At 42.4% G+C, this 12,682-nt stretch overlaps 1 protein-coding gene across 2 annotated transcripts; it reads left to right on the top strand.

Annotated features, from left to right (window-relative positions):
- Positions 1–1,435: 1,435 nt before the first annotated feature.
- LOC119697055 (serpin B12-like) lies at positions 1,436–12,466 on the top strand. 2 transcript variants are annotated; one of them, XM_038127136.1, is made up of 8 exons: positions 1,436–1,708; positions 6,771–6,948; positions 9,055–9,168; positions 9,514–9,645; positions 10,504–10,621; positions 11,161–11,303; positions 11,499–11,669; positions 11,793–12,466. In XM_038127136.1, exons 2-8 carry the CDS (start codon positions 6,781–6,783, stop codon positions 12,195–12,197), a joined length of 1,251 nt encoding a protein of 416 aa, XP_037983064.1. In that variant the 5' UTR covers positions 1,436–1,708; positions 6,771–6,780; the 3' UTR covers positions 12,198–12,466. The 2 variants fall into 2 exon arrangements, with proteins under 2 accessions (XP_037983064.1, XP_037983063.1); XM_038127135.1 differs by having other exon boundaries at positions 6,768–6,948.
- The last annotated feature ends 216 nt before the right edge of the window (positions 12,467–12,682 follow it).

Here is a 12,682-nt window from a genome sequence, read left to right as displayed (position 1 = left end):
CCTGCACAGTCACTGCCTGCTCCTTACTCCCAGCAGTTGGTTGAGAAGGGACATGTCTCAATGTCTTGTGGTAGCAAAAGTGGTTTGTGGGGAAGTTGCGACTTAGGGCAAATTGGCCCCACTGGAAAAGCAGTACATTTTTGTGAATATGCTGTCCTAAGGAACCAGAAAAGACAGATTTTGCACCTACATTGACATTTCCTGAGGCAAAGCAACTAAGCAGATGCCACAGAAGCTCTGAGGGAATATATAAGAGAGCAAACAAAATAACTCAGTGGAAGAATGATGTCAATATAGAAGGAAGGGAGAAAACACAGAAATTGGAAGAAGGAAAATCTTGCAAGATACTCAAAATACTTAGGTTGTCACTGAAAAGATGCATGGACTAGAAAAGCATCAGAAGATACATGGTAAGGCAACATTCATAAATAAATTTAAAAATAGAGAAAGAAAGAACTGAGAAAGAAGACTAAGGAGCGCTACAGAAACATGCAGGAAGAAAAAACAGAAACAAGAAAGTGAATGGCAAATGGAAGCAAAAAAGGAAAAGAACTGAAGTAATGAGATTGTATCTTCCATTGCTTATGGATTCCTGTTTTCAGATGGGTACTGGAGCACTGGAGCCTGGCCAGCTGGGCTGAGACCTTGGCAGAGGAGTGGGGAACAGCAAAGCTGGATGCTGCTGTGCCTAAAGAAGAGGATGGTCTAGCTTCTGCCCTAGAAGGAAAGCATGGGCAGGGCAAGATGGTGCCGAGGGCCTTCTTCCTCTTTCCATGTTTGATACCATAAGTATCCTATCAAACCAAAGCCAGTTTTATGCTTTGTGGGAAGAAAGAAGAGGTGAGAGAGAAAAGACATAAAATTTTTGGTGTTGCAAAGCCACATACAACCCTAGTTTAGCTCTGATCTCTGAGCCCAGGTGCCATAATCCAGTGCTGCAGCTGAGTTCAGTGGTAGTGATTAGAGATCAAACACTGTGCTACTGCAGCTCCGTGCTTCCCATCTCTTTACTTTGTTCTCACTTTATGCTGGAGACTTAACCTCAGTGATCAACCACTCCTGACCTTTTATTCTTAACTCCAGTGATTTAAGATTTAAAAGAATACCCCCTGGCTGGGGATTCCTGTTACAGTTCAAGGAAATATTTCTTCCCTTCTCTAATTAAGCTCCTTCCACGCACATAACGCCAGCTCCTTACCTGAGAGGGAGAGATGACTGTAGGCAATATAAAGTTCATGCATTTCCCATTCATTTGCTCTATCTCTGCAAGCAAGCTCAGCTCCAAACAATCTTGGCATGAACCCTGCACACACCTTTGTCCAGGCCAGACCCCATCAAAATTTGAAAGGGGCTAAGCACAGCAGTGCAGTCATGGCCTTCTTAGGGTTAATGACCAGTTTTCCAGCGAGAGTGGCTTGGCATTGCCATCAGGAGATGTTGCCAGCAGATATTGCCTGCCAGACTTGTTGGGCAGCTTGAGAGAAATGCTAATAGCATATTGCTAGATATAGGTTTCCTATTCTTCTATGGGGAAACTTCATGGTAATGGCATTTGCATTTAACAGCAAGATGCTGCTATCAGCAATCGTTGGTTAGAGGCTGAACTTTCCCACAAGAGAGTGGGATAATTTTTTTAATACAGTATTCACAGGAACGTGCTCCAGAACTCAGCTGTTCACTTCTTCATTTAACCTCTTCAGGCAAGAAGGTAAAAATTCTATGTTGTTTTGTTGTTTTCTTCTCTCTTTTTTTTTTTTTTTCCAAAATAATTGTGGGGTTTTTTTTCTTTTTTTTCTTTTTTTTTTTTTTCCCTGATCCAAAGTACTCTACAGGCTGGTAAAGTAAACATCATTTTTACATATTGGGCAGAGAGATACCTTTAAAGGCTGCAGGCAGCAAAACACACTGCTAAAATTCAGGTGGCTCAAGAGCTCACATAAAAGGAGCTGGTCTTCAGTGGGACATGAATGAGGATTTTAGGGATACATCTAAAAATTCTTGCCTAAATTTCACAGGCTTCTGAATCTGAAATTTCCCCAAAAACCTCTCTGTCCACCCAGTAAAGTCTAATTGCCATGAGACTGATGAGTTCAGTGGGTTGTATGAGAAGGTAGATATTTTTCTGCCTGTCTCTCCGGAAGGGCTGAAGTACAGGCACTTTCAGAGCACCTCTACTCACTCTGGTAGAAACAGGCTTCATGTAAATTGATGGTGCTGGTGACCTGGGCAACCTGACCCGGTGCATGATAAATGCAGTTAAATTTTCCTTCTTTACTCACATTTCCATGGCACATGCAAAAGCCTTTAAATGTTCTCTAGATGAGAGAGAGGGCAGGCAATTTTTTGGCTGAGTTCTAAGGCATTTCCCCTTTACACTGATCCCCACTACCAGGGAAGTTGTTTATGTTCTTAAACAATGACGCTATAAAAGAGAAAGGGTGGAGTGGCATTCAGATTTTGTTTTGCTAGTGGGGGTGCTAATCTTTAATATTAAAATATGAGCTCCTGGGTTTGGCAATGCTGATTAGAAGCTTGAAGAGGAGCCTGTGCAGCTGCTCACAGGCACAGCAAATAACTTGCCACCTTACAGCCTGTAACAGGCCAATGCACATCCATGCCTGTTTATGCAGAAATAACTGGGCTAGAAAGAGTTGCAGAAGATACCAGAGGGGCTGATGCAAACTAATAAAAGCAGTCAGGAAAAAGCTTTCTGGCATAAAAGTAGCATACTGAGAGGCTAGGTTGTTTGGAAAATGAACTTGGCACCATTTCCCTTGAAAAACTGCTTTGTACTGAAATGCATTGGTTTTTAATTTAAAGCATGTGTTGTGCCATTTAGGGATGATCAGAATTGCTGTGTTATTGGAAATGTAATTTTTCTTATGTGCTGTTTGTCCATTTTATTCCAAATAAGCACAGAAACACATCGAAACTTATTTTTGTATATTATTTTGTTTGGTCATGAAAAATAAGAAAGTCACTTCTACCAATTTTCATGTGAGGGGACAGCACTATCTGTCACATTGTCTTTTTCTAGGATAGACCATGTAATTCCTGCCAATTCTATTTCCCTGTGTGTATGAGAAATGAATGTATATTAAGGCACCTTTATGGGATGCAGATTGAATAAGTCAAACATGCAATGGGAATTGTCATGTGGCATCAGGCAAAACAGGTTCCTTCTTACTTAACTTGTATGAAATACAGAATTACCTTAACAGCAAGGCTACAGGTCTCTTACCTTCTCCACCCAATTTACTGCCTCCTCCTGTTGACTGAATAATATAATCTAACACAACCATTAATTACGATGGCTTTCAGCACAGGTTTCTTTATTCTTTGATAGTTTTTGTTTTGATTTCATCTAACCTTAGCCAGAAACAAACTATAAAGAGAGAACAGATCATGAATAGTTATAGAAAAGGGGTGTTCATCATTTCACACAGCCATGGAGGAAGTTTGTAATTTTTACGAGGTCTGTGGTATGCAGTGCTTTCTTCTGAAGGAAGCTATTTTCCTGGGTACCTTCTTGCTCACATATTGCAGTGCCAGTAATTTCATTTGCCAGACTATGTTAAACACTGCTGAACCATCATGCAAAGGATCTCCTGTCATCAGGGGCTCTGCACTACGTATAATGCTCAGCACAGGTGCTTTGGCTAGTGTGGATCAGCAGGTAGGAACTTCCTGGAACACTGCTTTTGATCCTGTATCACCCCTCCTTACCACTCCAAGATTATTTAAAAGTGACATTACCATTTGCTGTCCACCATGTAGATGTTCTCCAAACGCTGTGAACCTTGCAGTAGCTCCAAAAGTCTGATTGAATTATTGCACACATTACACAGAAGGCTTTGTGGTGTGAAATCATTCATACACTTGTTACCACCCCATTTTAGATTAAGGAAGTTCACTAAATCCTTTCATTGTGCAGTAAGAAAGTTCCTTCACCAGCCTATACCTGCCCCCCCTTTCTCTGGATTTCCAGGGCAGCTCTCTAAGTAGTTCCTACTCACAAAACCATGGAGCTGGCTGTAGTGTTTGCACCAGGATGTCTCCCTGGTGACAGCCTGCTGCTTTTCTGAAGGAGTGGCCACATCAGTGTGCCAGACACTCGCTTTAGAACCTGTTCCCAGATCCTGGGCTCTCCCTCCATTCTTGGCACTAAGCCTTTCCCTGCAGGGTGGGGTGGAGGCACTCAGCCTTTCCCTTCTTCCTACTGAGTAAGATTATTAACTCTTTTTTTTTTGCTCCTTGACTTTGTCTGAAGGTGGCACACACCTACAAAGTGCTTCATGCCCTACATTCACTGTGTCCGATTTCACAGCTCCATTTCAGATCTTTCAAGAGACGTGGAAGTATAGCACTATAAACTTCAGCACCAAAGATGCACTGTTTTGTTTTTGGAAGGTTGTGGATAGTAGGATATGAAGGTGGAAAAAAAGAGAAATTACTTAGTGCAATGTCTTGTGGTAAGATTACTGCATCGTTAAAAGGAAAATTAAAACCATATTACATAAAAATACACTAATAGAGGAGCTAAACCAGCTGTGTTCAGAATTAATGAGATAAAACTCACCTTTGATTTGTCTGTGCAAAGAACCCTTTGGATATTTCTCATCTGTTTTGTCCATTTGCATTGGGCCTTTATGTGAAGTACTTCTGGACTTCAGAGCAAAACAAAAGTCTCAGTATGAAACATCTATGAATTTTCTTTCAGCATGACAGGTTCTTTCCACATTCAAAAACAGGATGAAGCATTGATTGTTGCTGTTAAGTTGTTAGTCAAATGGAAAGAAATGTCAGCATTTGCCAAATGTTTTACCTTTATATATTTAGAAACTTTACTTTTTCATCTCTTCCAAGCCTCTGCGCCAGTTTGTTTTAGGCTCAGTCTGTTTTCCTGTGAGTTGAGTTCATTCCCATTGTCTGGCACTTGCTGCAGTGAAGATGGTTCCACAGATAAATGTTGTACCTTGGCTGAGCCATATCAACCCCTAATGCCCTGGTAACTTCTGGCACCTGAGTCCCAGCTTTCCATGCAAAGTCATGCCTGGCTCATGGCTGAGCTGGAGACAGTATGCATGCTGTATCTTGAGAACAGTGCAATGCATTTGAGCAGCTCTTTGCATAAAGAGACCTCTGTGGGGGTCAGACTCTCTGTGAAGGGAGGGAGCTGTGGCTGTGGTAGAAGAACTGGGGCCTCAATAGGAGGCTGACAGGAGAGTTTTGGCTGGAATGGGTTGCAGGTCCCCAGCACCAGGCAACCCCTTCTCCAGAGGGCTCAAGCCAAGTCTCAAAGGAGCATCAGCAGCCCAGGACAGGCTGTACAAGTGTCCTGCTGATAAAAAATCCTGAAGTTCAGCTTTGAACTAGCCTCTTCCCACCTTTAACCTCTGGTGACACAGACTGGAGCTCCTCATATAACCTCACCTTGCAGGCTGCAGTTTCAGGGCAGACAGGGCTGCAGAAGAGTGCCTGCTGTGCTGTGGCCATCTCTGGGCACTGGGGAGAACCACTTAGGTGTGCACTCACTCCTTTTTCCAAAAGAGAGGAACTCTGGCAGCTTTCTCTGGACTTGACCCATTCTGGTCCCCGTGCAGGCTGAAAGGTAGAGCCAGCAAGATCTGTGTCACAGGAGACGTGAAGGACTTGTCTCCATACAGTGGCTGTGTATTTTCCCCCAAAGAAATAATCTTTCTGGATCACAGACCAGTGCTAGTTGTGCAAAATGTTTGTTTGATTCTGAAAGTGATGTGGGGTTTGTGTATTTTTTTTTGGTATAATGAATCCAGAAAATTTTGTGTGATCCCACTGGTACCTACACAACACCTTTACAATTCTCTTAAGATTCAGGAAAGGAGTTTCTAATCACCCGTTTTTTAGATGGCCTCCTCCTTGAAAGGGCCAAGCTGAACTTGGTCCTTACTTGTTCTTAGTGGAGTGGATTGAACATAAATGACCTGTGGGAGGGGTATCAGACTGTCATGTTTCTAGTACAAAAGTAGAGAGTGACACACATCTTGTCATATCACTAAGCAGGAACTCACAGATTTCTCTTCAGGGCTCTTGGGCTATTGCTTTTTTGGAATTTTTAATTGTGCATCCTGCCTCAATCTCTGAAGCCTGGAAAACTTATTAGAAGTTAAAAGTGTATTTCAAACTGTTAGTGTTTCCATATGTAGTTCAGTCTTCATAGCTGTTAATGAGCCTTTTTCATGTATGAAGATATTTAATTAATAGTGATTTTATTTTTAGAAATCTGTTGTTTGGAACCCCCTTGCCACAGCTCTGGTTACCACAGATGGTTGTATGCAGGCTTAGTTTCTGTCACCAGGTCTCTATCACTAATGTATGTTGTTAAGAGGAAAGAGTTGATGCAGGTGTGTGCATCAAACCAGTGTGGAGAAGGAAAATGTTAATCCATACCTGTCTAATTTCAATACCATAAGTTGAAATAAGACACAGCATGGGCTAAGGCAGAACTTTTTCTGAGGTCCTTTCTGAGGAATGTACATATGCTGTGAGCATGGGTCCCTTTTGCAGACCCTCTGTTCCTTTGCTCCTGCTGTGCATCATAGACTGATCTGTGCAAGGCTGAGCAAAACTATCAGGATATAGAAAACTATCAGGATATAGAAGGTTGTTGAACATGTTATGTTCAACAACCAGCTATGGGACAATCTCAGGGCAGACAGATGCTTTACAGTGTGGTCTAGCTAGGCCAGCGGCACTAAATTTCTTAATTCTTTTGTGCTCCCACTCAGCAGCAGCTTCCTGATGGACTCCATTTCTAGACCAGTTACTGAGTTTTGCCTTGATCTCTACAAAAAGCTCAACAGAAGTGCAGAGGGCACAAATATTGTCTTCTCTCCTATGAGCATCTCTGTTGCCCTGGCCCTCATCCATCTTGGTGCAAAAAACAACACTGCTGCTCAGATAGAAAAAGTGAGTATGAATGAACCATGTGCTTGAGGTGAGTATGAATGAACCATGAAGCTATGAGGTGCTTCCACAATGCTTGCTGTTCCCTCAAAGGAAATGTTGGGCATCCCAGCATGGCCCACGTGTGAGCGTCTCACAGGAAACCTGCATGAGCGCGGGCACAGGTGCTGCCTTCACAGCTGTGCTTGGAGCACTATGATCCCTGGCCTCTGCTGGTGTGAGTCTCATCGTACCCCCTGCAAGAGAACAGAGCAAGGGGTGACTGAGGGGAGGTGATACAGTGTGGGAACCCAGGACATCCCTCTGGGTGTCCTGGATGGCCAGAGCCGCTGGCAGAGGGCTCTGAGACCCTGGCATGCAGCCAAAGACACATGTGGGGTTTTGATCTTAGCCCATGGAGCAAATTACTAACTCTGTATGAAGAATTACAAGCCACACACACAAGTTTAGGTATTGTAGTAGAAGTAGTTTCAAAGTGAAAGGAAGAATTTTTGAGTGCCGTACAGGGGGGTTTTAAGCCTTGTACGCAGGGGTCCAAGTTTTGTACATGGGGGGTCAAGAGTTTTAAGATGGAGGCATTTGAGTGTGCCCTGTCCTCTTTCTTTCTCCTTCCTAGCCTCCATGTCTTTGGTGATGTTGGCACTCACAGATTGGTTTAGAGTAGAAAGTCACCATTCAATATAGATAGTAGGCATTGGGGAAAAGTATAAACATGTAGTACGTAATGTATGATATAAAAGATGGCACCAGCCCCCTGGGAGGGCAGTGTGCCTTTGATCTGCTGAACGGGCCGCAGCAGTTCAGGAAAAAGATCTTTTAGATAACCAACAATAAACTACCTTGAGACCAGACAACAGAGGACTATTGAGTCTTTCTTTGAAGGCATGGGTTGGAGGACAGACTTTTCCATCTTTTGGGGTCACCCCAATCCGGGGGCTGGAAACCCCACAATACAGCACAGTGGGGTGCTCTGGCTTTCCCCAAGCCTGTGGCAGAACGTCAGGCTTTATTTCAGAATTATGGGCCTGCATTTCCTCTTGTGGTTGCTACGAGAATCCTGAGACTGAGAGTCTGGGTGGGCAGTGGGGAGAGCTGCAGACCCCTGAAGGGGTTGCACCTGGGTGGCTGAAAGCATTAGCTCACTTGTTCCTTAGGACATTGAAGAATCAAAATGTGTCACCCCACAGAGACCCAGCTGGGCAAGGAGGGGATGGAGAAGACCACTCCTCCAGTCACTGTGCCTTTACTTCCTGCAGTGCAAGTTCTGCTTTCTTTTCTTCTCTTTTCTTTTTTTCTTTCTTCTTCTCTGCCATGAGTGGTAGAAGACTAATAATCCTAAGGCAGAGCTTCTCACCAGGGTATGATGGGTTCACCTTTGCTGTGGCTGCCAGGTGCCCACCCAGACACTCTGAGTCTGTTCTCTTTGTGCAGAGACCACCCCTACAGCCCCCTGGCTACTATAACCCTGCCACATCACTACTTTAGACAGGCACTCCTGCTTATTTTAGGAAAGCAGTGGGAATTGCTCAATATCAGTATCCTCTAGAAAATGAGAGTAAGTCTATGTACCTATCTATTATTATAATAAAAAAACTGCTGAAAATTTTTCAGTGATGTATTTGCATAGTAGAAACAAGGAATGAAACAAGAGAAGCAAGAGCATTGTGGTTTTAATCTATTTCTTAAGCTGATGCTTATGTTAAGAATGATTGCAAGAAGCCAGTTTTGATGTTTTTAAAGAAAATTAATTTTCGTCTCTTTACTTGGGGCAACTTTTTGTTTTGAAATTTAAGATAACAGTAGCAATGAAAACACAAATCAAATATAGCAATAAAAAACACAAATCAAATATAAACATTTTGAGGTAGGGAAGAGTAACATTTTGAGGGATTAAGTGCAAGTTCTTCTTGGTTTGTTAATATAGAAAAGTGAGTCTGAACATGAATGTATGAACAAGTTCAAGTCTGTCATTTCAGCTGATAAGTGAAGCTGCTAAAACATCTTTCATGAATCAACACTACTTATCCAATAGGGGACAGCAAAGCTTTTAAACAAGGAATGTGGTTTTTCCCAGTTACAATTGACATAACTTGACATCTTCACCTGCAGGTGCTCCATGTCAGGAAAGCTGCAGGAAGAATGAGTCTTGGATCTGATCACGAGAGTGCAGCCCCAGAAATGGGGCCAGAAGGAAGCCTGGGGAGTCAGCCTTCTTTCTCTAAGGTGTGTCCTTGGGTGGAGAGCCCTGCCTTCACTGCGTGGTAGGTTAGTGCGGGTAAAACTCTCGGGTTTGCCACTGGAGGGAGTCAAGATCACATGCTCAGAGTCTGCCTAATCCTCTAGGAAATTACTGATACAAGGTTTTATTTTATTAAGGGCCAGTAAGTCAATACCAAAGTCTTCAGTGATCTCATCTGAAGGAGGATCCGGCTACAAAGCTTGGACAAGTTGGATTTAAATTCAGTACAGCGGGAACTAGCCATATAATGTTATCTAATTAAGATGCAAATTAGCAACCAAAGCTGTACAGAGGAATAATTTAAATTATTGTGCTTGTGCTATTCCCAGTGTAACAAGGAGGGAGACCTTAACCACAAAGTGTTCCAGGAGCTGCTTTTGCAACTACAAAACCTTGGTGAAAAATACGTTTTAACCTTGGCCAACAATCTCTTTATACAACAAGGATTTGAGCTCCAGCAGGTAAGTCACCTGCTAACTGCTGTGGCCATGACCTCAAGCTTCCCTGTAACTGTGAGCCTCACTGTTGTCCCTCTTGTGTGTGTTTTGGAGCACGTGATGTGCTACATGGAGCTATAGCTCTTGAGGCTGTCAACTTTCCATGCTTTCATTAAAAAAGCAAAAAAACTCAAACAGGAACAAACAACCCTGTGGATATGAAAGGCTATAGAGCAAAAATAAAGCAGGCACATTATAATGTTCATTTTTGGCACATTATTCATATGTGTGCACTCAGCCAGAGGAGAACCTACAGCCAAAAATATCCTATTCAAGCTGTCTGTAAACTACCTACTTCAGGTTTTGCAAGTGAGACAGCTGAGGCAGCAGTAAGCTTGGAGAGGGTTTATCTTCAGGAAGGTTGTACAGGTTCATGCACAGGACTGCTCTGCTGAACTTCTTGCTCCTTTCCTACTGAATGACTGAGTGGTCTTGAGACTACTTGGCATGGCTAACTTGTTAGTCACATCTTCGCTTTTCTGTCAATTATTTCGATACTTAAGCATCAAACAACTCATCTTGAATTTTTTGTTTCTTTGATTTTTTTATCCGAACCTCAGTTATGCAGTCCTCCATGACAAGACTCATTCTTTTGGTTTTCTTTTTACTTATTTACATTTTTGACCTATGCATTAGAATCTCTTTTTCAAAGATCCTCTGAATAAACTTCAGATAATTAATATTTCCACAATGAAATTTTACCTTACAGATTCAACAGGTCCCTCACTATTTCTAAAATACTATCAAGAGATTGATTTCTTTCAAAAGGCAGTAAGTGCTTAATAGATTTGACCAATTCACAATCTTTATTTTGATTTGCAGCAATTTTTAATGTGTAGCAAAGAACTGTATGGAGCAATGCTGCAAACAGTGGACTTTCATGGTGCTGTTGAAGCTGCCAGAAGAAAAATTAATGCTTGGGTTGAAAGTGAGACACAAGGTAAAATAAAGCAAAACTATAGCCATTGTATTCCTGCCTTCCTACATAGGTTCAACAAATGAAATTCCAGGGTAGGAAAAGCAAAGACTTGTTCACATTTCTGTGTGTTCACTCTTAGGCTGTTTAAGGGTAGTTTTTCTTCCCATCTGCTCTTGAAATATTAGAGTAAGTCGCGAGCTAAATTATTTATGACTTAAAGATATGTTTGCTGTAAAATATTTTTTATTCCCACCCTTATACCTGGCCTGATAATTGCAGTAAAAACTACAAGCCTTGACCAGACAAACTGCTCCTGCAAACAGCCATAAATGCAGATTCAGAACACCAGGGGATAATTTGGTTATCCCCATTCTCCCTGGCTGGTTACAGGGCAGAGGAATCTACCATTTGTTTACCTATATTGTTTTTGTCCTTTGAATAAACTGAGAACTATGTTTCTAAGTTTTTCCAAATCTAAGTTCATAGACCAATAACAGAGTCTCAGTCCAGAGTTTTAATGACAGCTAACAAATACTTCTGTGTTTCAAAATTCCCTTTAGGTAAAATCAAGGAACTCTTTGCACCTGGTGTGATTGATGGACATGCATTGCTGGTGCTTGTGAATGTAATCTACTTTAAAGCATCCTGGGAACACAAGTTTGAGGAAGAAAAAACAGTTCAGAGGGATTTTAAACTGAATCAGGTACATCTGCCTTCTGTAAATCTTAACACTATTGACCTTAGATACTGTGAGCGTTGCAGCAAGCATAACAACGTCCAGGGCTGAGCTGCCCTGTGTGTAAGCTGTGGGTGTGTTGGGAACTTAACTTGCCTCCCTTGTTGGGTAGAGGTGTTGGTGTTGTTGTATTGCCTAACTGTGTAATTTTCTTTTCAATAGAACAGAAAGAAACCTGTGCAGATGATGTATCAGAAAGGCAAATTTAAACTGGGCTACATTGAGGAGGTGGGTGCTCAGATCCTTGAACTCCCTTATGCTCAGGAGTCACTGAGCATGATCATCCTGCTGCCAGGGGATGTGGCTGATGGATCTGTCAGTGGGCTGGAGCAGGTAAGGCAGTACATGTCACGGACTAGGGCTGGAAGCCAGTTGTCTGAATAAACACTGGGTAAAGATCTCAATTTTTCAAAGCTTCCCACCTATTTTAGTCTCCTTCTCCCCTTCATCTTACAGATTGAAAGCGCAATCACCTATGAAAATATAATGCTGTGGGCCTCCTCAGAGAACATGTTTGAGACAACGGTGGAGGTTTACCTGCCCCGATTCAAGCTGGAAGGCACCTTTAACCTCAACGAGGTTTTACAAGAGATGGGGATGACCGACATCTTCACTGAATCAAAAGTTGACCTTTCTGCAATGACATTTGCAAAATCTCTGGTGCTGTCAAACGTTGTCCACAAGGCGTATGTGGAAGTCAATGAGGAAGGCACTGTGGCGGCAGCTGGCACAGGAGCTTCCATTGTGAGGAGGTCTCTGCCTCTCACAGAGGTGTTCATGGCTAATCACCCTTTCCTATTCTTTATTAGACACAATCCTACCAATACTATTGTTTTCTTTGGCAAACTCTGTTCACCTTAAAATCAGGACCATTTTCTAATACTGTGAGGAGCACCTGGATGAAAAGCGGAAATTGTGTTTTTCTCCCAAATGCTTTCTTAATCTTTTGATGGCTAGTTTGTTCTTCAAAATAATCACTGCAGCCAGTTTTGTTTAGAACCTATGAATCAAATGGTGTGACACTAGGCTCCTTGAATTGTAAATATTGATCTGAATCCATAATATGAGTAAATTTTACCTTAAGCTCACTGGATGTAAAGAACACTTTGTTTCCTTGATGTGCACATGGGCTCATGGTGACAATAGGGTTGAAGTGGGAAGGGACCTCTGGAGGTCATATGGTCCATCTCCCTCCCCTGCACGAGCAGGGCCATCTACAGCTGGCTGCCCAAAAGCAAGTTCAGATTCCTTTTGAATATCTCCAAAGATGGAGACTCCACCACCTGTCCGGACAACCTCTCCTAAGTCTGTGTTAAGTTCTCAAACAACTCCAAAGAGAATTTTGT

This window comes from Motacilla alba, chromosome 2 (genome assembly GCF_015832195.1).
Source record: "Motacilla alba alba isolate MOTALB_02 chromosome 2, Motacilla_alba_V1.0_pri, whole genome shotgun sequence".
Lineage (NCBI taxonomy): Eukaryota > Metazoa > Chordata > Aves > Passeriformes > Motacillidae > Motacilla > Motacilla alba.
Note: the sequence above shows the minus strand (reverse complement) of the source record. Positions and strands in the feature narration are given on the sequence as shown.

What these genes read in the sequence shown, in the direction of transcription:
- LOC119697055 (XM_038127136.1), top strand. Translation starts at nt 6,781, where the DNA reads ATGGACTCCATTTCTAGACCAGTTACTGAGTTTTGCCTTGATCTCTAC. An exon ending in CTGCTGCTCAGATAGAAAAA is followed by an intron (nt 6,949 to 9,054) that starts GTGAGTATGAAT and finishes CTTCACCTGCAG; the next exon opens with GTGCTCCATGTCAGGAAAGC. An exon ending in GGGATTTTAAACTGAATCAG is followed by an intron (nt 11,304 to 11,498) that starts GTACATCTGCCT and finishes TCTTTTCAATAG; the next exon opens with AACAGAAAGAAACCTGTGCA.